Source organism: Ambystoma mexicanum, chromosome 10 (assembly GCF_040938575.1).
Source record: "Ambystoma mexicanum isolate Mex_15411 chromosome 10, UKY_AmexF1_1, whole genome shotgun sequence".
Taxonomy (NCBI): Eukaryota; Metazoa; Chordata; class Amphibia; order Caudata; family Ambystomatidae; genus Ambystoma; species Ambystoma mexicanum.
In genome coordinates, this window is record NC_090932.1 from 1,227,433,956 (window position 1) to 1,227,457,567 (window position 23,612).

The 23,612-nt window shown below is 46.0% G+C and overlaps 1 protein-coding gene across 1 annotated transcript in view; it reads right to left on the minus strand.

Annotated features, from left to right (window-relative positions):
* Window positions 1-23,612, minus strand: part of VSIG10 (V-set and immunoglobulin domain containing 10) — a 323,261-nt gene that overhangs the window by 226,876 nt on the left and 72,773 nt on the right. Inside the window, exon 2 of the mRNA XM_069620264.1 lies at window positions 4,536-4,823. Coding sequence (XP_069476365.1) covers window positions 4,536-4,823 — 288 coding nt within the window. The remainder of the gene's footprint in view (window positions 1-4,535; window positions 4,824-23,612) is intronic.

Consider the following 23,612-nt stretch of genomic DNA (forward strand, 5'->3'; position numbering starts at 1 on the left):
ACTATGTATGGGATACATTTTCCACATATCTTCCCACCCGAGCTCTTCGCTCGGCTAATGTCTGTCTGATCTCTATTCCCAGAGTCTGTCTATCAAGAATTGCCGGGCATGCCTTTTTAGTGGTGGCCGCAAGGCTGTGGAATACACTCCCTTACGTCTTGAGAGGCAATTCGAACCAGGCGCTGTCTAAAAACGCTTTTTTTTTAAACTATAGTGTGTTGTGTAACTGTGCCTTATGTTTAGCGGCAAGATACCTCCGGGCCTATGAGCGCTCTATAAAATCTGTTAATAATAATAATTTCTTTAGTTCTTGTCAAAAATTCTTCATCAAAACATGCATTTATACAATGAAATCAATATATCTCGTTTTCCCAATTTCTTAGGACTTGTCACAAATCGAAATGGGTGTCATTTTTGGTACAAAACGTTTTGAATAGTGAACTATTCTTCTTCAGGAAAATACCCTTAAGATTTTGTACAATTTAATGAAATGTATATAATTAGATAGTTGGTACCGCTGCCATTTTTCATGGTCTCCAGGGACTCAGGCAGAACTGAAAAGAAAGGGTTTTGGGGTGGTTAGTTAGAAGGGTTATGCGGGACAAGTGCAAGAGAGTATTGATGTGCTATTGGTAGCGTGAGTTCGGAAAAAAGGTCACTGTGTGCTGGCATGGTTTTAGTTGATTGGCATTGTGTGATGTTTTGTGTGTGGTTGTATATGGGTGTTTTAATGTGCATGTAGGGTGTTGTGGAGAGTTGGTAGAGTGCCTGTAGTTTGGGAGTTTTGTGGTGAGGCTCTGTGTTGGGTGGTGGGTATGTAGAGTGTTATAGAGTTATTAGCAGGGTTAGACGGAGGTTGTCTGAGTTGTTTTGCGTGTAACCATTCGGCTTATTTTTATTTCTATTTTTGTGTAGTGTCGGAAATTTCTTTGTGTGGTCCAGTTTCATAGCATTTTCTAGCATTGCAGTGGTGGGTTTTCTCCCTCTGGTGAGTTCTTCAGCTTTGTGCGTTAAAGAGCCATGTTGTATATAGCTTCCTGAATTGTAACTGCTCTTCTGCTGTTCGCATTTCCTTTAGGAGCAAGTTTCATAGTTTCACTGCTATGCAGGAGAATTCAGATTCCCTACATTTTTGTTTTGCGTATTGTTTTGGTACGAGATGGATGTTGTTGCTGGATCTTAGTGTTCGAGTTGGTTTGTAGATGGTCATTTATTCCTGTATGAATTCTGCTCCTTGGCCATGGATCGATCTGTGTGTTATGCAGAGAGTTGTGAAGAAGATTCATTTTTTGACTGGTAGCCAATGCAGTGCTATTAGTGCTCGGTTAATTTGTTCTCTCCTAGTGAGTCTAAGGGGTAATCTTGCTGCTGCATTCTGTATTCGTTGTAGCTTCATGAGTTACTATGGCATTGCGAGATAGATACTTCTGGTGTAGTCTACTCTTGACATGACAAGAGAGATGACAGTGAGTGTTCTGTGTGTGCAGGAAAGGTAATGAAGCATCTTCTTGATTGGAGGTAAATAGAAGAAGCCTTTTCTAACTACTGTGCTGACCTGTGGTTCTAGTGTTTGTTGATTATCCATTAAGATGCCAAGGTTTTTGACCACTTTGGATTGTTCTGGCGGGTTTCCTAGCTCGGTGGGCCATGGAATGTGATTGTAGTTCAACTGGCCGGTGTGTGCGATCATGATTTTGGTTTTGTCCGGGTTGAGTTTAAGGCGGTACTCATCACTGGTTTAGTTCAGTGAGGCATTCGGTGAGTGTTGGGTTTTGTTCTTCACTGGTGTTGCTTTTATAGATGATTTGAGTGTCATTTGCATAGCGGCTGAGGCCATGTTTTTTCATGAGGTTGATCAGGGTGGACATGTAGATGTTGAAGAGTAATGGGGATCGCGATGAGCCCTGTGGGACTCTGTATGTTGTTTGCTGAGGTGTTGACTTGAATGGTGCTATACAGGTTGTTTCTGTTCTTTCTGTCAAGAAGGATTGTAGCTAGAGAGCTGGGTTGCCAATCCCATTATCTTTTAGTCTTTTGATGAGTATTGTGGTTGACTGTGTCGAAGGCTACTGAGAGATCGAGTAGTATTAGTGCTGAGTTGACGTTGGAGTCTGTGTTGGTCTATAGATCATCCCATATAGATAGTAGTGCACTTTCCATTCCTCTCATGGGTCGGATGCCTACTTGGGCCTGAACTAAGAGCCGGTCAATTTCTACATATTCCAAGATTTGTTCATAAACATAGCTTTCTAGTAGTTTCACAGGGCAGGGGATATTTAAAAATTGATCTGTAGTTGATTAGGTCTTCTGTGTTTCCCAAAGTATCTTTGAGGAGTGGCTCGATGTTGGCTGATTTGAAAGCTCATGGCACGGCTCCTGTTGCTAGTGAGTGGTTGACAAGGTTGCAATAATATTCTGCCAGTGTTCTCTAGGTGAGGATGATCTGCTCTCAAACCTTGACTCCAGCATTCCTTCTGTTCTCATCCTTCTTGACCTTTCCTCTGCTTTTGACACGGTCAATCACACCATCCTGATCAATCGACTCTGCAAGAACCTGGGCATCACGGACCAGGCACTGGAGTGGTTGACCTCCTTCATTCTGGACCGACCCTCCAAAGTCCAACTTGGGTCCTTTCTCTCCACCACCTCACTCTCTCCACATGTGTGGTCCCACGGGGCTCTACACTCTCACCCTGGCTCTTCAATGTCTACTAGGACCCTTTGGCACACCTAATCTCTACCTTTACTAGGACCCTTTGGCAACCTAATCTCTACCTTCTCTTGAACTTTCAGTGTTATGCAGATGACACTCAGCTCTCTTTCAGGCACCTCTCAGCCTCTTGCTTATTCCTGTCTAACCACAATTCATGAGTGGTGTGAACCTCCAACGATCTCTGCCTTAATGCCAGTAAAACTGAGATTCTTCTCATTGGGACCCCTTCTCCCGCTTTCCCTCTCTCACTCTGGCTGCCTTCCTTGGGCCCTCCTCCTTTGCCTTCCTGTGAGGCAAAAAACCTTGGAGTCATCTTCAACTCCACTCTTTCCTTCTCTCCTCACGTCATGGACCTCGCCAAGATGTCCCACTATCAGCTGCACCTCCTCAGAGGTATTCTTCCCTTTATCACTTCCCCCCAGAAGCCCACTGTCTCCAGAGGCCTGGTTCTTTCTAGGCTGGACTACTGTAACAGCCTCTTTCTCAATATGCCTTCCTCTACTCTCCGCCCTCTGCAACGAATCTAGAAGATGTCTGCAAGGCTTATCCTTGGCCTCATGCTCAGGGGCCGTATCTCTGCAATCCTGAAATCTCTACACGGTCTCCCAGTGGCATCAGGTATCATGTTCAAGACCCTCTGTATCGTCCACAAGGCTTTCTGGGGCCAGGGCCCACATTACATCCAACGCTCTCTTCCTAAATATCTTCCTTCCCGAGTTCTCTCCTCAGCTAGCTCCAACTCTCTGGGGGTCAGGCGCTTCTCCAGGCAGAGAGTGGGGGTAGATCTCTTTCCTCTGCAGGTGCCTCCCGCTGGAATGGCCTCCCCGCGCCTCTCAAACTTGAGCCGGAACACCTGAAGTTCCGAAAGCAGCTCAAGACCTTCCTTTTCTCCTTCACTTTCTCTCTCCCCTTCCCCTGCTGATCTACCTGTTTGCTGTGCCGACTGATTGCTTGCTGCCCTCAGAGTCTCATTGGGTACCAGGCTCCCCCTGATCAGTCTCACCTGCACTGCCTCTTGGCCTACTGTGCACTTAGGGGCTGTAACTGCAACCTCTAAAGTTCCTTGCCTCCGTTGCACTTACCCAGAGCCGTACTGCCCTGGCTGTACTTACTCAGAGCTATGCTTCCCTGACTGCACTTGCCTCCTCCGTCTCCCCAGCACTTCTCCCTCTCCCTTCCACTGCACTTCGCGTTGTCACACTTGCACGATCTGAATGTCACAAGGCCTAGTAAGATCGTTTGTCTTGTCCTCCCTCTGTCTTCCCTCCTTCCCTCCCTTGTCTTTTTGCACCTTGTGTATAGGTGCGTTACAAATGACATATTACATAGGCGTCGGGTGGTCATGGGTCTGCTGAAGAGCCTGTTTTGTTTTTGTTCACCAGTCTATTGAATTTATCTGAGATCGGCGTTAGGTGGTGTAGTCTAATCTGTCTCTGGTATGTGTTTTTTTTTTGTGGGTCGTAATTCTTCCTCCATTCCTTTTCTGGGCAACGGTTGTTTTTTTCAGTGTTTTGCAGATGTGTCATGAACCACCTTGCCATTATTTTCTTTATTAAGGTTTCTCTGGTGCGAGGTCATCTAGTGTTTTCGTGATTCATTTTTAATGTTTCATTATTACACATTATGCATACACATATACATTCTACCATTAATGCCTTCAAGTCACATACAGATGTATGGGGGCACAGCAATCTTTTTGTACATGCCCCAGTGTTGATGAATAAACATAGATCTAATAATGAAAGTAATAGAACAGATTCAAACTTATAAAAACACCCCCATGGCTTCACCAATTCTAGTAGTCTTAACAAGCTGTACTTACTGGCAAGAAGCAGCTGGATGTGATGGTCAGGGAAACCAGAGTTCGTTTCATCCTCTGTCAGAGAACACGTATAGTTCCCTTCATCCTGTAGTTGGAGCTCTTTTATTTGCAAAGAGCTTTGATTCCCCCAGGTAAACCGCACATTCCAATCAGGCCACTTCAAAGACAAGACCGGATGATCATTGCCGCTTTTTAACCATTCCACCTCGTTGGCTCCAAGGGACACGTTTCCACATTGCAGAGTGACATTTCCACCGACTTCTCCCACAACGTTGTGCGCCTCAGTTCCTAGACAAAGGAAAAACACTACTGAATGATTCATTGCATATATCTTCTGGCAGATGTGTGTGTAACTGTGCTGCATTAAGTCAATAGGTGATGCTATAAAGGTTCAGAAGCCGAGAAGGTGTGGTTTACTGGGGATTTTACCAGCAGTATACTTATAGCAACATTAGATACATTTGTGTTCTCTTTAGACAATCAGAAAGTGTACAATAAGGGTCATAACCTACACTAGCACTCTGGGTTGGGGCGCTGACCAATCAGGAGGATAGGAACGTGGATACTATATGGTACAAGCCTGCATTGCGAGCTGCCTGGGCAGCCAGCGCCTCCTTCCCCACTCCCCCTTCACCAATTAGCACTTGTGTAGTTTTCGACACAGGTTCCAATTCAGATTTTCAGGAAGTTCTTTTTTCATGTTGATGACAGAGTCATCAACATGGAAAAGGGACTTCCTTTCAGCAGCACTGCACGGCACCGGACAGCAAAAGAAAGGTACGTCTATTTTTTTTTTTAAAAGAAAAGAAAAAAAGACACCATTGGCACCTGTGTAGGGAATTACACGATGCTAATGGCGACATGCTCCTCGGTGGCGGGCCGACCCTTTCGGTAACAACACAGCCACACTGGTTAAGGGTCCCTCACTGTGCTCGGGCCCTTAACTTGGGTCGTTACCTATAGGGTCGGCCTGCCACCTCGGGGTTTACCGCCTCAATAAATGCATGCATTCCATGTTTCACCTTTGTTCTTCTCATGTGTTTAGCTCCCTAGCCAATACGCAAACTTGGCATGGAGGCTTTGACCTCCTGCAAACCCCATGTGGGGCTTCACTGAATTCCCCTGCACAATCTCTAATAGCTTTTGAGACTTTGCCATCAGGCTCTATTGTCTGCTAGAGGCCCTTCAAACTCGTTAGAGGTCCTCATGTTTGGCTTGGAACCACTATCTTGGGCAGCAGTACCACACAATAGAGCCCTCAGGCGCAGGCTGTAATGTTTCATTATTTTGTTTCATGAATATCAAAAAAAAAACCTCCTTCATGGCTTACAAGAAATTGATAAAAACCTGGTTATTTAACCAATATTAGCATCTAAAGATATGAACATGCACCACTGTATATTATTGTGAATTGTTATAAATTGTATTCTTGCACCTACTGTCCACTAATGATGTAAGGTAACCAATGTAATGATGTTTGTATTAATTTCTAAGCTGTCTTATAACCTCGCCGTGACACCTAAGGGCCTGGGCGTGTAACAAATAAATAAAATAAATAAATAAATAAAATTGTACAATAACAAAGTTTTCATGCAAAATAAATAATTACACATTATGTTACACATCCCACATAAAAACATTTTATAGACCAAGCATACCCTGTTATGAAAATGCCACCATACAACTACTTATCTATATACCAGGCGTCCTTTGCGGGTCCCGCGAGCAGACCAGGATGCTAACAACGGGCCCATCACTAACGGGCCCGTTGTTAGCATCCTCCCCATTCATATTGAGCCCTATGGGGGCTCAAACGGGAATGGGGATGTACCGGGTCTGGGTTCCTTGAATGGGGAAATACCGGGCCCTCCAAGGTCAGAATGGCCCGGTATTTCCCCATTCAAGAAACCCGGACCCGGCACCCGGTACCTCCATACTTACAATGAGGCCCAATATATACATTCCTATCATTTCTCAAATTGTAGTTTAAAGATCACCTCACCTGGGCTGCCAGGCCTGCATTTTAATGGGAGGCCTAAAGCAATTTGTTAAAACAACCTCATTCTAAATTCACCCTCTTTACACAAAGCACATAATAATGGAGATCACCATCTGCCTTGCCACACTAATCTACATCGCCATAGACTGGGGAGCTTCACTCTTTCAACTTCCTCACTAAAGTATGACCATGATCCACCTGTTAAGCACAATCATGTTTGGCGTTTATCAATATCCCTAAACCTCTGACGTACATAACTATCGCTCGAATAACCATTCATATAATTGGCAGCTAAGCAATATGTGCAGTATTGTTTTTTAACCACTTCCAAATCTACAAATTACCTTCAGCATGTCAAGTGAGGCTCCAATCTCTCAAGTCTGCCCCCGTCTGGATTTAGTCCAGTCTTAATTTAAGGAAACTTGTCAGATTTTAAATAACTGGATTTTCATTCTCTCTCCCAGACTGTGTATAAATTACACAAAGCATTTGCTGGCATCCAGGTCCAGGTCCAATCACCATACAGATTATGGGCCTAATTTCCAAAGTGTTTTTCAATGGGATTGTACAAGGCATTTTTAAATCGGGCCATAAGTAGCTGAATAGCGATTTCAACCACTTCTGGAGAGTCTCTGCATCAGCGCAGCAAAATATCCACATTTTCGATGAATAGTCTGGTGGTGAGTACAGTGATCAACATTATTTTCCATTTTACTTTTGCAGCACATTGGAAATCAAGCCCCATTTTTCATAAAATCAGAGAAAATAGTGAGGTTTCACTTTAGGTTTTGTCTATTAGGTCACGCTAAAGTACCACCTATAAGCCAAAATGATTGCATTTAACTACAGCTATGAGCGAGATGATATGTAAGGAGGGAGACACAGCTTGTGGGTGGTTATTTGGTTATTTACCCACCCCTTGACGAACCAAGGCTATGCTAATCCCAAAGGCCATTCCCACCCACTACCTGCCCTTCCCTCAATCAAAGCACATACTCCTGGGATCTCTTTGGGCTAACTCTATTGAGCAGTAAAATCAAACTTCGTGTTCAATCTTTTAAAATTACTGGTGTAACATGTACAGTGACCGAAGGCCATGGAGAGTGGACCCCTAAGAAAATATAGCAAAAAAAAACCCTTGAAATTCAATGACAAAACGTTAGTTAAGAGACAGTTAAGGTGAGATGTTTTATGGCAACAAAACCCTTGAAATTCAGTGGGTGTGGGACGTGATGGCCATCTTTACTTTGAGTCCCCTCCCCCAATGCAAAACCCATGAGCACATATATGATGTTGCAGAAAAGATTCACAATTGACATACAAAATTACATTAAGGGCATCTGGGCAGGGGGGTGAATTAAGATGGTCATCACTTCCCACATGCACTGAATTTCAAGGGTTTTGCTGCAACAAATCAGCTCACTTTAACTGTCTCTCAACCTACGGGCCTCATTACCAGGGGCGTAGGAGACACAAAATCTGGGGGGGACAGGGGACATCTTGGGGACTTTGCTTTATTTATTTATTTATTTATTGTATTTTAGTCAAAGAACTCGACTTTTCACAAAATTAGAATTAAAATAGCAGTACGTATTACGTTACAAATATCACGTATAAAACAAGAGAAAAGAAGAAAAGAAAACAGAAGAAAATTAAAGGATGCAGCAGCAAAAAACGTCTTTGTATGTAGCATTTCTGGATTTTTCATCTGACTATGAGCTCATGGTAAGAGCGAGGAAATAACAATTACTTCCAGTGGGCCACAGCTAGGACGCCAGCTCCATAAGAGGCAGATCACCTGTAAGTGGACTCCTGCCAAATAAAGGAGAGGAAGCCTTTTCTACCAACTGCAAGTTGCTACTTTTTTGTGTGGGGCAAGGAGACGTGTGTCTCTTGGAATGGAAAGATGGGTGTTTCAAAGAAAGAGGGAATCTTGTTTGTACCTCTGAGTAAGCCCTGTTATGGGAGTAGAGGGACCAGGTGTGTGATGTTGCTGCTTTGACTGTCCTCCGGGAGGAGGGGAGGGCATGCAGTAAACAAGGAGGATCGCAAGCCCACCCCCTTATAAGCACACCCCAGGTCCGCAGCCGGATGTGTCGGACCCGGCGGATGCCTAGGTGGGGTGTATGTGGACCCAGGGGGTGGTCAGAGGGGCAGCCCGCTATGTGGGCTGCCTCTCTAGCGCCCCTGCGAGGGCCGGGCCAGCCTCTTACAATGAGTCTGGTCCCTCTTATTCCTTCTCAGGCTGGCTTCACAGCCTAGCCTTTCTTTGCCTTTGTTATTCTGAATGCAGAGCTGGACTCTGTTCCTTTCTCGTTTAACATTTGCTGCAAAGCCTGATCTATTTGTTTCTCTCATATGTTACTAGGATGGCAGAGCATGGGTCCTCTGCCCTGTTACATTATTCAAAGAGCCCCTCTGGCCTTTCCTTGCCTCTCCCTTGTCTCACTGCTTGCTTGCTTAATACATACCTCCTTGCTTGAACACTCAATATATTCTCCCTAACACAGCAAAGGCAGCTGCAGTCTGTCTTAACTTCTATTGGTTCCGGGTCTTGAATTGGCCTCTTATTTCCACTTTTCTGTCTGCATGGGAAAGGCATTTTCCAGTCACTGCCATGATGGTTCTACCTGGCCATAAGAGGGCAACAGCGAGCCAATATTGGAAGAACATGGGCATATTATGCCAGAGGCTGGCAACTGCCTTCCAAATGCTTACACAAGAGACACAACTCTTCCCTTTGTTTTTAATAGTAATTCAGTGGATGAAGAAACGCAAGAGCACACATATTGCTCATAAAGGAAGGGGATGATATCATACTTGGTTAAGACATTTTGATCACGCCAGGAGCTAATTTCCATCTGCAATTAAGCGATTACCTTTTAGACATCTGGCTTTAAATAACGTTAGTATCACCTGGAAAGCACAGAGGTTGCTCAACAGGGTTCCTGGAGCACGAGGGGTACCCTACTCGTGGGCATGGATGATTGGAGGGCATTCTTGCCCTGTTTTGGAGCCTGCCCCCTACAGCCATGATGAGGGGAGGGGCCTATTACTTTTGGTTGTACGTTCCCTTTGAGGGTGGGCAGACATTGCCTCCTGCTTTAGCCCACTAACAGCTCTGCTTTGCAACTTTATCACACATACCTGTCAGGTGGCATGTAACTCAATACTGCTAATGTTATCAGCCTCAGAAGTCTGGAATCCGTTGCCACATCAACTAGGGTACAGGCTTGCCACCTGAGACTTACCCATGTCTGAGTCGGCATCTGTCGCCCTGTAGAGAAGACACACACTGAAAGAACAGGGCACAGTGCCCTTGTGGGATTTTCACACTTCTTCCTCGGGGTGGGCACAATTCACTCCGCAGAGAAAGTGGCACATGCTGGGCAACATTCTCCTAATTTGACAATGTCACCCAAAGAGTGAAATTGGCCAGTTGAAATACCTCTGTCGATTTATTATTGCGCAATCCACACTGATGGGTTTCTGCACCTGCTTAACGCGAGATGGCAGTTAAGGGCATTTACCAACGCACTAAAGAAGCACAGGACACCCTATTACCAGCGACATGCCATGCACACTCATTCTGGTCACGAATTGGCATTTATCTGGGGTCATGTTAAATGTATTTATTTATTTATTACATGTGTAGCATCACTCAAAACCCCCAAGCAACAAGGCGCAAAGTAAACTGCATGGAGTGGACCACTTCCATTGGCGCACATTTTTACTTTTCCGCCACAAAATGGAAGATTTTAGCATAAAAGGCAGGTGAAATCACATTGCTTTTCCACTTTGGAAGAGTGTAAATACCTCACGCAATTAGCGATTGCTGGCGGAATTGACAATGGCTTCCTCTGGACTCCGCCCGCTTTTACCAGGTTTCATTTCCAAGCAGATCCCAGAGGAATCCCTTTCCTTATTTCCAGCATGAGAATCCATGCTGGCAGAAAGGACAAATTTGGCTGGTGGAGCGGGAAATACAGGGGGTCCTGGTGTGTCCACTCGACTCCCGAACTCCACCAAGAAAATGCACGGAAATCTGGCCATTTAGAAAAAGCAACAGTAATAGTGTTTTCCACCACTTTTTCTGAACCAATTGACCTGGAACATGCTGTGTTGCATCAGAATCTGAATGCATTCACTCTGCCTATTATCCCACCGGTAGATTAAGCCAGGTGCTGAACACAGGTGTTACATATTCCTGTGCACAATCTGCATTTGGAGAATTAACTAACTGAGCTACCTTACAAATGATATCTCCTCTGGGGCTTTACTGTCTTAACCCCTTAACTGCCATGGGTATTTCCCCCCAGAGCCAAGTCCTTTTTTGCTGATTTCGGTATGTTGCCATTCAATCCCTTGTAACTTCTTTGTTACATGAGATATCTCGGCAAAAGTTGGCCCCTTTTTCCCCACATGCAGGCGGATTGTAACGCCACCCAGGAATCCTAGTTTGCTGTAGGGGGGTGAGAGAAAATAACCAAAAAGGAGAACATTTGTTTTTTTTCAGAAAATGCCAATACAATGTTGTACAAAGAAGCCTGTGGTGTTTTCCTTTTAAGAGCTAGGAACAAATGGTTTGCTGTGCTGGATTCGCCATTTCCCAGGCTTTCAAGAACAGATTGAGTGGAAACCAAAATAACATATTGTGATATGCTAATCAGCCGTTTTGTGAGAGGTAGGCGATTTTGGCGTTTTTTGTCCAATAGGACATTCGTGGACGCAATGGAAGAAAAGGGTAGGAAAGCTGAATGGGAAGCCAGAAAGGCATACATTTCTGAAAAGTAGACAATATTCCATGTTTAGGAAGGGGTGATTTCCACAGGTCAGGCAACAACTATGTAGGGAAAGATTCCATAGTTTGTGGCGAAATCAGGAAAATGAAAGAAAAAAAACCCACAATTTCCGCACATTTCACTCTGGTCACCCACCGAAACACGCAGCCAACAAACACATGGCCTACCTTCCCGCGTTCCCACAGGTTTCCCGATGAAAACAATACCTCACATGTGTGGGTGCACCTACCTGGGTGCAAACGGAAAAGCCTAAAACCCTGGTAACCCCAAGCCTTTCGGCACAGCACATTTTGTTCATATGGGAAACCTACAGATTTGGGCCTAGGGTGTCAAAGCCACAAAGGAAAACAGGGAACCCCATGCATTTGCGAAAAGAAGACACCCGTGGGAATCCACAGAGGTCTGACTTGCGCGAATCGCCCCATAATTTATGACCCACAATCCCTGACAAAGTCTGAAATTTAAAGGAAAAAACACATTTTTCACTTTGTCTGGGATTGTGGATAATACATTCTGGGGTGATTCAATCAAGTCAGACCTCTGTGGATTCCCACAGGTGTCTTCTTTTCGGAAATGCATGGGGTACCCTGTTTTCCTTTGTGGCTTTGACACCCTAGGCCCAAATCTGTAGGTTGTCTCCCCAAACCCTTTGGGGGTTACCAGTGGTTTAGCCTTTTCACTTTGCACCCAGGTAGGTGTGCCCACACATGTGAGGTACCGTTTACATCGGGACACCTGTGGGAACACGGGAAGGTAGGACATGTGGTGTTGGCGGTGTGTTTCGGTGGGTGGCAAGAGGGAAATGTCTGAAAATTGTAGTTTTTTCACCAAATTTCAGACTTTGCCGGGGATTGTGGGTAATAAATTCTGGAGCGATTTGCGCAAGTCAGACCTCTGTGGATTCCCACGGGTGTCCTCTTTTTGGAAATGCATGGGGTTCCCTGTTTTCCTTTGTGGCTTCGACACCTTAGGCCCAAATCTGTATGTTGTCCACATGAGCAAAATCTGCTCTGCTGAAAGGCTTGGGGTGACCAGTGGGTTAGCCTTTTCCCTTTGCGCCCAGGTAGGTGCACCCCCACATGTGAGGTACCATTTTTGTCAGGACACCTGTGGGAACGCAGGATGGTAGGACATGTGTTGTTGGCGGTGTGTTTCAGTGGGTGGCCAGAGTGAAATGTCTGAAAATTGTGTTTTTTTCCACCAAATTTCAGAGACATTTCCCTCTGCCCACCCATGGAAACACGCCGCCAAGAACAGATATCCTACCTTCCTGCGTTCCCACAGGTGTCCTGACAAAAACGGTACCTCACATCTGTGGATGCACCTACCTCGGTGCAAAGGGAAAAGGCTAACCCACTGATAACCCCAAGCCTTTCGGCAAAGCAGATTTTGCTCATGTGGACAACCTACAGAGTTGGGCCTAGGGTGTTGAAGCCACCAAGGAAAACAGAGAACCCCATGCATTTCCGAAAAGAGGACACCCGTGAGCACCCCCCTTTCCACTAAAAACATCCACACCCACCCAAAACAAGTTATAATTTGTTTTATTTTTGTTTTGCCCCTTTCCTAGGGGCAGATGGGCACATATGTGTGGCCAGCTGCCCCCGGGGGGCAAAATATACTGCCCCAGGTTTGGGGGGTGGCTCTGCCAATATTTGCAGTGGCCTCCCCCCTACCCCAAATGGATGGGGGCATTTCATGTACACCTTCCTAGGGGCAGAAATCTGCCCCCAGGGAAGGCTACATAAGGTGCCCCCATCCACCTAGGGTGGGGGGAGAGGGCCACCCCCCTTCCAAACACAAAAAATCCTGGTGGTCTAGTGGGCCCTCCCACCGCCCTGCCCCCACCCAAAACAAGTTATACTATATATATTTTTGTTTTGCCCTTTCCTAGGGGCAGATGGGCACATGTGTGTGGCCATTTGCCCCCGGGGGGCAAAATATACTGCCCCAGGCTTGGGAGGGGTGGCTCTGCCAATATTTGCAGTGGCCTCTCCCCCCACACCAAATGGATGGAGAGCATCTTATGTACCCCTTCCTAGGGGCAGAAATCTGCCTCCAGGGAGGGCTACATAAGGTGCCCCCATCCACTTAGGGTGGGGGGAGAGGGCCACCCCCCTTGAAGAAATCCCTGGTGGCTAGTGGTCCCACCCGCACCCACTCCACCCAAAACTACGTTTAAAAAAATGCTTTTTTGTTTTGTTTGCCCCCTTCCCTGGGGGCAGATGATCACCCATCTGCCCCCAGGGTATTGCCCCCATGCTTTGGGGGCCAGGGGGGAGAGGGCAGCTTACATAGTATGCAGCCCCTCCCCCAACTTCATAAACAGATCCCTGCATGACACACCAAACACATATTCTGGGGGGATAAATGACATTACATCCCCCCCACTTAAGATTGTGGGGGGGATTTGTCCCCCCTCTCCCCCCCATGTCCTACGCCCATGCTCATTACGAGCATGCCGGTCTGGTAACAACGGCGTTGATAAGCCAGCACCGCTGTTACCGGACCGGCGCACTCCGAGTCTGCGGGCGGCTGCCGTCCTGCCCACCAGGTCTGACCTGCCAGACAGGACGGCACCCGCCTACAGACTTTCCGGGTCCTATGGGACTCAAATGGGAATGGGGATTTACATTTTTCCGGCGGCTGACTTCCAGGAACGCCAGAGTCGTAATCCCCCAGTGTTTCCGTGGAGCCAGGCGCTGGAAAAAATCACAACTCCGGCAGCAGCCTGTCGGTTTTACTGGCACAGCTACAGCCGCAGTTGTAATGAGGCCCTAAGTAATTTCAGGTTATATATACTCTCATTACGCTCTGCTTTCCTAATTTGGCATACATATCCAGGAACGGTCCGCAGATCTCAGTGAACTTGTCCTGGTCACATTTGAGTTTGTAAATGGCCCTCTCGTATGTTGCTAAAGCTAGCAACTCCTCCACCCAGTCGTCTATGCAAAAGGAATTTGCAGATTTCCATGCACGCAAAATCATTCTCTTAGCTATCATGCAGCCATGCATCAGCCAGGTCTTGTTCGCATATGACAGATCCTCAATCAGACGGTCATCACCAAGGAGCAATCAGGACGCTTTTTTAGGCATGGCTTGCCCAAGCACCAGGCCTAGCCTATCTGAAACTCCTCCACAAAAGTCATTAGTCTTGACACAGAACCAGAGGAGATGTCTCAGGGTGCCCTGTGCCTGTCCAGCACCGATCACTTTCTAAGAGGTGTCTCTTAAACATTTGTTACTTCGTCGAGTACGTTCTGAAGAGTAATTTAGTCTGAGAGGCCCTCAAACCGCAATCCATACTTGACAGGCAAACATTGCCATGGCATCCTCCCAACAGCCAGGGTCCAACACCTCCTTCAAATCCCAGGCCCAAATATGTGTTAGAGCCGTATCACCCCTACGAGCAGACACAAGGACTATACAAAGTGGCTGGCGGATGGGTGGCATGTGCACATAGCTCCGGGTGTGACCAGGCCGCACTTCAGGTAAGCTCTGGTGGAGAGCAGGTGAGCCGTGCAGTAGTTGCACCTTTCAGCTGCCTGTATTCCGCTGGAAGGTTTTGAATTAATCATAACCACTGGCACAGCTCTGGGCAATCCTCCAGACCATTGTTTTTCAGCCTGCCAAACCATTACAAAAGGGGACCAAGCCTGATTTGCATATGGTCTTTCCCCTTTTGTAATGGCTTGGCAGGCAAAGAACGATGGTCTGGAGGATTGCCCAGAGCAATGCCAGAGGTTAAGATTAATTCCAAACCTTCCAGCCATCACCTCTTTTATTTTGCTTTGTATTCCGCATAGGTGCAGTTCCGTAAGTCAATCCTTGCACAATTGCACAAAAGATATCCATTCATCTACCACAAGTAGATCTTTAATGTAGTGTGTCCCTCCCGGGTACCAAGATGGCCAAAAGATAGTCTTCCCCTGTACAGTCAACGCAGGATTCAGCCAAATGGACAAATCAGGAAATACAAATGGGTTACTGCCCAAACGCTGTGCTATATTACACCAACAGTCAGACAGAAAACCAGAAGGAGGATTCTTCTCCCGCCGGCGCCGGGTGTTTGGGAACAGCAATGCCATGGACTCCAGTTGAGACGTATGGCTTGATTCCATTTCAACCCGTGAGTTTGCATCAATATCAATCATCTAGCATAAATGTCTTGCAGAGAAAGCCAGGTGAAGGTCAAAAAAGTTTGCCAAGTTCATACCCCCCAACTTAAGGGGGAGTTGCAGCTTCCACAATGCGAGCCTGGGTGATTTGCCATACCACAGGATTTTTTACAGAAGAGCATCAATCTCCTTAAAGATGCTACTCTGTGTTTTGAGCGGAAGAATCAAGAGGACATAGTTGATCCTGGATGCAACATTCAATTTGATGCAGTTGACGTTGTCCCATACTGAGAGTTTTAGAAGTGACCAACGATCTAGGTCGCTCAGAGCTTCGCCAGCAGGCACGGAAAATTAAGCTTAGGCAGTTGCACCTTCTCTGGGCAAATCCATATTCCTAGATATCTCATCTTCACAGAGCACCTAACGATGTCCTTCTTGGCTGCCCTCTTCGTCACTGCTTCCCTTCATTTCTTTGATATCTGCCACATTTAGTTGGAATCCTCAACCTAGCTTTCGTCGCATTTAGACAGAATTGCCAATGTTAGCATGTGCAGAAATATAGGGAATTCCTAATGCTTAGCATGCGCCACATCTAGATAGAATTGTAAACGTTAGCATATGCTGCACTTAGATGGGATCCTCAATGTAGCCTGCGTCGCATCTAGATAGAAATGTAATTCAACGATTGATATAAGGCTCTCCTGCCAAGCCTGGACCAAGCGTGCAGTCATGAACCAATAAACCAACCCACTACCAATTCCACTCCTCTGCATACACCTCTCAAACTCGAACCAAACACAACCACAAGCCTTAAACACAGCAAACCGCACAAACTTCACTACACTGCAACAACAAAACAAACCGCACATAGACTTGCACAACAGCACACGATGACTACCGATCCTAAATACACCCCAAACCCAGCCAACGGACCCACCGGGCTGAGGCTGCCAACAGCACATCACTGCTATCTGGTACTTTTCCAGCTCATTCCCACTAACTCACCCTCGTCTCCCTTTTTCAGAGCCGCCAGGGGACCACTCCGGGTGGTGATAGTGCACGGTACAAATATTCTTTAACATTAACATCAACATATCTCCTTTTGCAGCTTCAAAGCTGCCACCTTGGCTCTTATAGTCTTTGTCCTTTAATTAGCGTGTGGTGCCTCTTCTCCAAGTAGGATCAGCTCCTGCATTGCCTCCTCTGTTGTTTCCGGGAACAGTTGCAGTGGCTCTTCTCTTCTCTGTGGTTCCCCAATGCCGGTGGAGCTTTGTCTGCTTGTCCTTCTGGCACCGCCGTATAGGCAGCCACCGGACAAATCCCCCACTGGCTGGTCTTTTCATTTTGAAAAAGGCTAGCCAATCGCCTTTGGACACTGGGCACCACCATTTGGGCTCGTTTTCTTGGTGCTTTCGCCCTCTGTTTCTGGCGTGCTTCTGCCCCTTCCCCCGTTATTGCCCTTGCGGACTTCGGCGCCTGATAAGCTTGCAGCTTCTCCAAGGTCCGCCTTTGGCTCCCTCAGCCCCCGCCATTCTCAGTAGCATATAACAGTTGCTCTGTGTTATTCTTTCTGTTTTTGTGGGGGAATCTGGATTCAACGCACCCACAAACAAATTCTAACAGCCGCAGGTTTCAGGAATAATAATGATGGTGTGTCTCCACAAACCTAGTGGTGGGGAAAGCGGTATTTGCGCTACTTGTTATCCCGTACTTGGACATTCAGGGAACAGGGAAGCATATATTGAAGGGCAGGTATGAGGCCAGAAGGCAAAATCCATGCAACTAAATAATCAAACCAAAATGAATACTGGACCCCACAAATAACACGCGTGACACAGATAGAAATCAGCTCAACGTGAATGACAGATTTGCATACAGCGTCACAGGGACAACACTGGATCAGGGTGGGCTGATTTGTATCAATTTGCCCAGTACAGCTATAAAACAGCAAGCGGTTTCTCACTTTCACTTTACTTTGTCTGTTTTACATTAAATAAAAATGAAAAAATGAACCCTAAGGTTTCTTTTTCTCTAACCAAGGCAGCCGGAAAAAATGTCGACTTAAAAAAATGTCGAAATTTTTTTTTCAAAAACAATAATGTCGAAAACCTATACATATAATGGAAAGAGTCAATTTTTAGAAAATAAAATGTCGAAAAAAAATGTAATTTAGCACTATCACTTAATACATAAACAAGAAGAGTCCCCCCAACCACCCTCACCCAACACCCCCCTGCCACCCCCCCACCCCCCCACCACCCTCTCACCCCTCATACTCAACACATTTTTTTTATTTATATATTTATGTATTTATTTATTTATTCAATAAATAAATAAACAAGAAGAGTATCATTTACTAGAGGGGGTCCCCAAACCCCCCTCACCCAACACCCCCCTGCCACCTCCCCACCCCCACCACCCTCTCAACCCTTATACTCAACGCATTTCAATTATATATTTATTTATTTATTCAATAAATAAATAAACAAGAAGAATATCATTTACTAGGGGGGGTCCCCCCAACCCCCCTCACCAAACACCCCCCTGCCACCCCCCCACCACCCTCTCACCCCTCATACTCAACACATGTTAACTATATATATTTATTTATTTTTTTCTAAAAATTCGAAAAAATGTAGAAAAAATAGACATTATTGGTTTTCGATATTATTTTTTTCGACATTTTTTGTCGACATTTTGACTGTCAACATTATTGCATTTGACATTATCACTGACCACCGTTATACAGATATGACTGGAATTAATTTCCTTTTGTACACAGTTTTGCTTTCCCCCCTCCCTCCTTCCCCACCATCAAACCCGCACAGTTCCTGGGCAACCCATACAGCTCCTGGGTCTCGCTCCGTGCCCTGGACATTTCTGGAGCTCGGCAAGTCCACTTCCATAGATTTGAAAACGCACACCGAATTATCTGGGTATAGAGTGCTACTTTATTTATAAACTATATGACTCCTGCACTGGCCTCCCATCTCCCAAAACCACCGGGCGCACGCGGCCCCACGATCCTGTTCAAGAGCAGAGAATAATAATTAGACGCTTCCGTTCAGCAAAGCGACCGTCAGCACACACATTTACTCAGGGGCGTTGCTAGGGGGGGCTAAGGGGGCTATAGCCCCTGATCTTTTGGTTGTAGCCCCGGATAGAATCTCAGGAGCTACAGCCAAAAGACTAGCTAGCCCCCAGTCCCAACAGTTCTGACATCAGCGTAGCCCCTGGTCTTTTCCAGACCTAGCAACTCCCCTGCATTTACTAGCAACGTAAACGTATTTACAGTGTATTTCACAATCTAGAAAGGGTCACAAAATTCTTTAATGATAATGAATCATAATGAATAATAAGCAGTTCCAAACCTCAAGGAAACAGCCTACAATTTCGACCAGTACAGAAACACAAGGCAGAACAGAAATTCAATTACAAAAAAGGAGAGACCTCTAGATGTGGTTAGAGGTACTGCACCTAAACTGAAAGTAAATGGGGGTCTAAGTAAAAGTGGGATCTAGAGGTTATTGCAACAGAGTTAATCAAAGCAGAGGTAGCTCTATGGGAAAAGGGGGGACATGCAGGGGAAAGATCAGGCCAGACAACACAGAGGGGCTGCAAAGGAGGGGGCCGTTTTCGGGCTGAGAGGATAATCCCAAGCATAGATTATTTGCAGTAGCATCCACAAAGGGTAGGTGCTTACATGAAGGTAGAGCCCACTGCACCTGCAGAGGCCCATGCTGAGAAGCAACAAAGCAGCACACAGGAGAAGGGGGACAGGCCTCTGGCAGACCTAACAACACAGTGCGTCTCCGGAAGGTCTCCAGAGAAAAGGTGCCAGGGACCTGGGCTAAAAAGAGCCAAGGGGGCAAACTAAGTGCATGTGGTGGCGGGGGGCCACCGGGCCAGCATTATTGCCTACAAAGAGTTAGAAACAGCCACTCTATAGATAACAAGCAAAACATGAATCCAACTAAATGATACATATTAAAACAACATTCCTAATATTCATACAACACAATGGGCCTCATTACGAGTTTGGGGGTAGCCATGCCCTTAATAAGGGCATGGCTACCCCCAAACTCGGGTCTGGGTCCCGCAAAAGGGGACTTACCAGGAGATTCTTAATTTGGAGGGCCCGGTAATTCCCTTTTGCGGGACCCAGACCCGGTACGTCCCCATTCCCATTTGAGCCCCCAGAGGGCTCAATGGGAATGGGGAGGATGGTAGCAGAGATAATAACAGTACCGCTGCTACCATCCTAGTCTGCTCGCGGGCGCCGCTCTGCACGCCTGGTCTGACCAAGCGTCCAGAGCGGCACCCGCGAGCAAGCTCGGAATGTTGCGGCGAGGTACCAACAGCACCGGTAGCACTACCGGCACCGTTGTTGCCTTACCGCAACACTCCTAATGAGGACCAATGAAATGAATAACTAACAACATTACATGTTTCAAGTGTCCATAGAATGTAATGAATAAATGCAGGTTCCAGAAGATGTCTAACTGATATCCTGCAGGTGGGCTATCGCTTTCAGAGGGGGAAGGTGGCCTGGAACCTAAACAGAGTCTGGGTGATGGGCTGAGCAGCAAAGCTGGTGTACTGGAAAATTCCTTCCCATTGTAATAAATTAAGTCTATTGAACAGATTGAAGGTCAATATGAAATAATGGCTGTCCATAAAAATCAATGTAATTTAAAAGGACATTTTACATGAAAGTTTTTTATTTCACCCAACATCTGTTTTACTGCTGTACAGTGGAACATCACACTCACTATAGTCATAGTGAAATATTCAAATATGCTAAATCTGGTTGATATTTAAGGAACGCTATACATTTAATCTGTTTTTAAACAATGATATGTGTATCATGTTAATGTTTGTATCATCTGAGAAGGATTTTACTTCCTACATAATGGCATATGGATTATGTGTATTGACTGTATACTAATTATTTCTACAGTACATATTCTTTCAGCCTTTTATGTTCTAGGGTCCACCTGCTCCTGGGGCAGGCCTCATTTATCTATACATCAAACGCTGCAAATGGGCGACTACCCAAAAATCCACCTGCATAAGGTCTGGAGTGTTTCATTCATAGGGAAGTGGATTCAATGGCGCGATGGGCAAGTGTGGTTCCCTACCGTGGTTTCAGCTTGTGCTGGGTAGCTGGACACAATGCCCCACCATGCAACAGGAATTCAATGTTGTTTTTCTGACTTCCTGTGAGAGATATGGGGTCAGTGTCCCAACAGGCAACAGTAAACACATAATGGGTCATTTCCTCTTGTGCTTGACTCATTGTCCCGCCTTGCATCAGATATTAAATAATGGCATTTCGCATTTAACTTCCATGTCCCACCATATAAGTTTCCTGTTCAGCGATTCCATTCATTTTCTTTGTGAGTTGGGCCAGTTAGTAGCGGTATCTTCACCCATGTTCTTTCGGTTTGCCCGGAGGCTTTGCCACAGTATTTAGCGCCATTTACTGAACATTCTGATTGACTGCCAGGAGAAATTCTGGGCACTGTTATGCCATATTTGCTCTGAAATACTCATGTCTACCTGGCTGGACCAAAAATAAGGTCCTTACTGGCTCTGGCACTAGGTCTCCTAACCTTCTCTCGCACAGGAGTTGCTTCCGGGGTCATGATTATTCCTTCATCCAGCCACTAGCCTCTTACTTTCTCAGCCATGCTAGGTGGACTGGATGGACCCTCTATCTGCGCTACTTGCATGTTCTTGCCTTATTCTTTGCACTGTTCTTTGTACATTGCCATTCTTTCATGCTGTTATGTACTTTTGTAATTCCTGCCTCTGTAATTTAAGATATGCGCCCAGATGTCTTTGGGCCAGGTGCGCTATACAAATAAATAAATACAAATACAAATGTGATGGCCCTTTACTTGCCGTTGCATGCTGCGCAACGCCATCACTGTGTTCCTTGGGACGCCATGTTGCCATGGCTGTAAAAAGGAATGGGGATGTCGTGGCCAGTGATAAATGATTTGCTTGTTTTGGGAGGTTAGAGTCGCAGAATACCTCTGGTGTTAAAAGCCTTGTGCCTGAGGGTGGCGGGCGAAATCGCCAGACATTAGGTGCTCAAAGCACTCCTTAATGCCCTTGCTTCACTAAGTCTGGCTGTCCGGAAGCTAATGTCAGGGAATTCCATCCTCCCTCCCCTGCAAGCGCTATGGCTTATTTAGGCATTTCTCAGTGTGCTGTTGTAATGCAGTTTGTACTGGGAAGTCAGTCTGCATGTCCTAATGTGCACTGGGTTCTCTGTGTCTAGTTTCAGCCCGTTCTGCTGGGTACATGGGCTCAGTGTCCCAGGAGGTAACAAGTTATTTGACTCAATTGACTATAGTATCGTTAGCTCACTTTAGGAACATGGACTGAGCCACCAAACATGCAGCGGGTTCTCATTGTGTTGTTTCTTCTCTTTGCTCTGGGAACTTGTACTCAGTATCCCATTTTCCATTAGCGCAGCGTCGCAGTATGCAGCAGGTTTGCAATATTGTTGGGAGCTTGGAATCAGTGTTCTTGTATGCAGTGGGTTGTCAGCAGGTAGTTTCTTCAGTTCGCTCTAGGTGCTTCGGCTCAGTGTCCCATTATTCCGCAAATTCTCAACGTGTAATTTCTTCAGTTCGCTCTAGGTGCTTCGGCTCAGTGTCCCATTATTCTGCGAATTCTCAACGTGTAATTTCTTCAGTTCGCTCTAGGTGCTTCGGCTCAGTGTCCCATTACTCCGCGAATTCTCAACGTGTAATTTCTTCAGTTCGCTCTAGGTGCTTCGGCTCAGTGTCCCATTATTCCGCAAATTCTCAACGTGTAATTTCTTCAGTTCGCTCTAGGTGCTTGGCTCAGTGTCCCATTATTCCGCGAATTCTCAACGTGTAATTTCTTCAGTTCGCTCTAGGTGCTTCGGCTCAATGTCCCATTATTCCGCGAATTCTCAACGTGTAATTTCTTCAGTTCGCTCTAGGTGCTTGGCTCAGTGTCCCATTATTTCGCAAATTCTCAACGTGTAATTTCTTTAGTTCGCTCTAGGTGCTTTGGATCAGTGTCCCATTATTCCGCAAATTCTCAACGTGTAATTTCTTCAGTTCGCTCTAGGTGCTTGGCTCAGTGTGCCATTATTCAGCAAATTGTCAATGTGTTTCTTTGATTCGCTCTCGGAACTTGGGTTCATGTCCCAGTTTACAGTCTTCTTTGCTCTCTACCAGTTCATTTTGGGGTCTTGGGTCTCGCTAGAGGTCCAAGCTTCACCCGTCAGGTCTGTCCTGAGAGAGGAGTAACAGGGCAGCCTTGCTTGGTTTTCTCCATTGTTTCACCAACACACCTCATGGAGGTTCTTTAGCACTGCACAGCTTTTCTTGAACAGCGTGACCCCGCCTCTACTGCTAGGTGCGATATTTAAAGTGGCTGCAGTGCCATTTAATGGATCACATGACGGCCAACATGGAAAACAGGCAGAACAAATCCAATTTCTCCTGTTGCCTTGAAAAGGGGGCAAAAAAGGCGTATGTAGATTTTTCCTTTGTCCCATGGCGGTGAGTTCATCACACACATGCTCCTTTAGTTTCATCATCCCATTAAACTGTCCAAGGGAGGAGGGAAGCCACATGATTAGAGATCTTCGCTCTCTGTTTTGGTTCCTGTTGGATAGGTAGTGTGCCGTTGCTGGCACTCCATGGGTGTCTCACACTCTACCAATTTAGCCGGCCATATTTGGTAACCATCATCATTTGTTTTGCCAGTTCTGGTCTCCGATAGGAATTTTAAGGTTTGCCATTTCATTTGGGATCCCACCTGTTCTCGGTCCTCCTGGCAGGATGGCACTGGTCACTCTTTGGTATGTATCAGTGTGTAAACATGCTGTAATTGCCTGCAAGAATCTCTTTTGGAGAACACTATGGACGCCTGCTTTGCTGGGACTTGACCACTTGAGGTTTATGTGGTGCTTAGAAACTTCCTTCAACTCCCCGAGTTTTCCCTGGGAGGACCTGCACATTTCTTCGATCCTGGCAAGGTGCTAGTATTCATAATGCCTAGATGGAATCCAGTGGGTAGACAACGTTGAATTTATATCTAACCCATTTATTCCTTTAACACGCTACACACAAAGGCGCAGCCTCACTCTCACACAGCTGGGCTATCA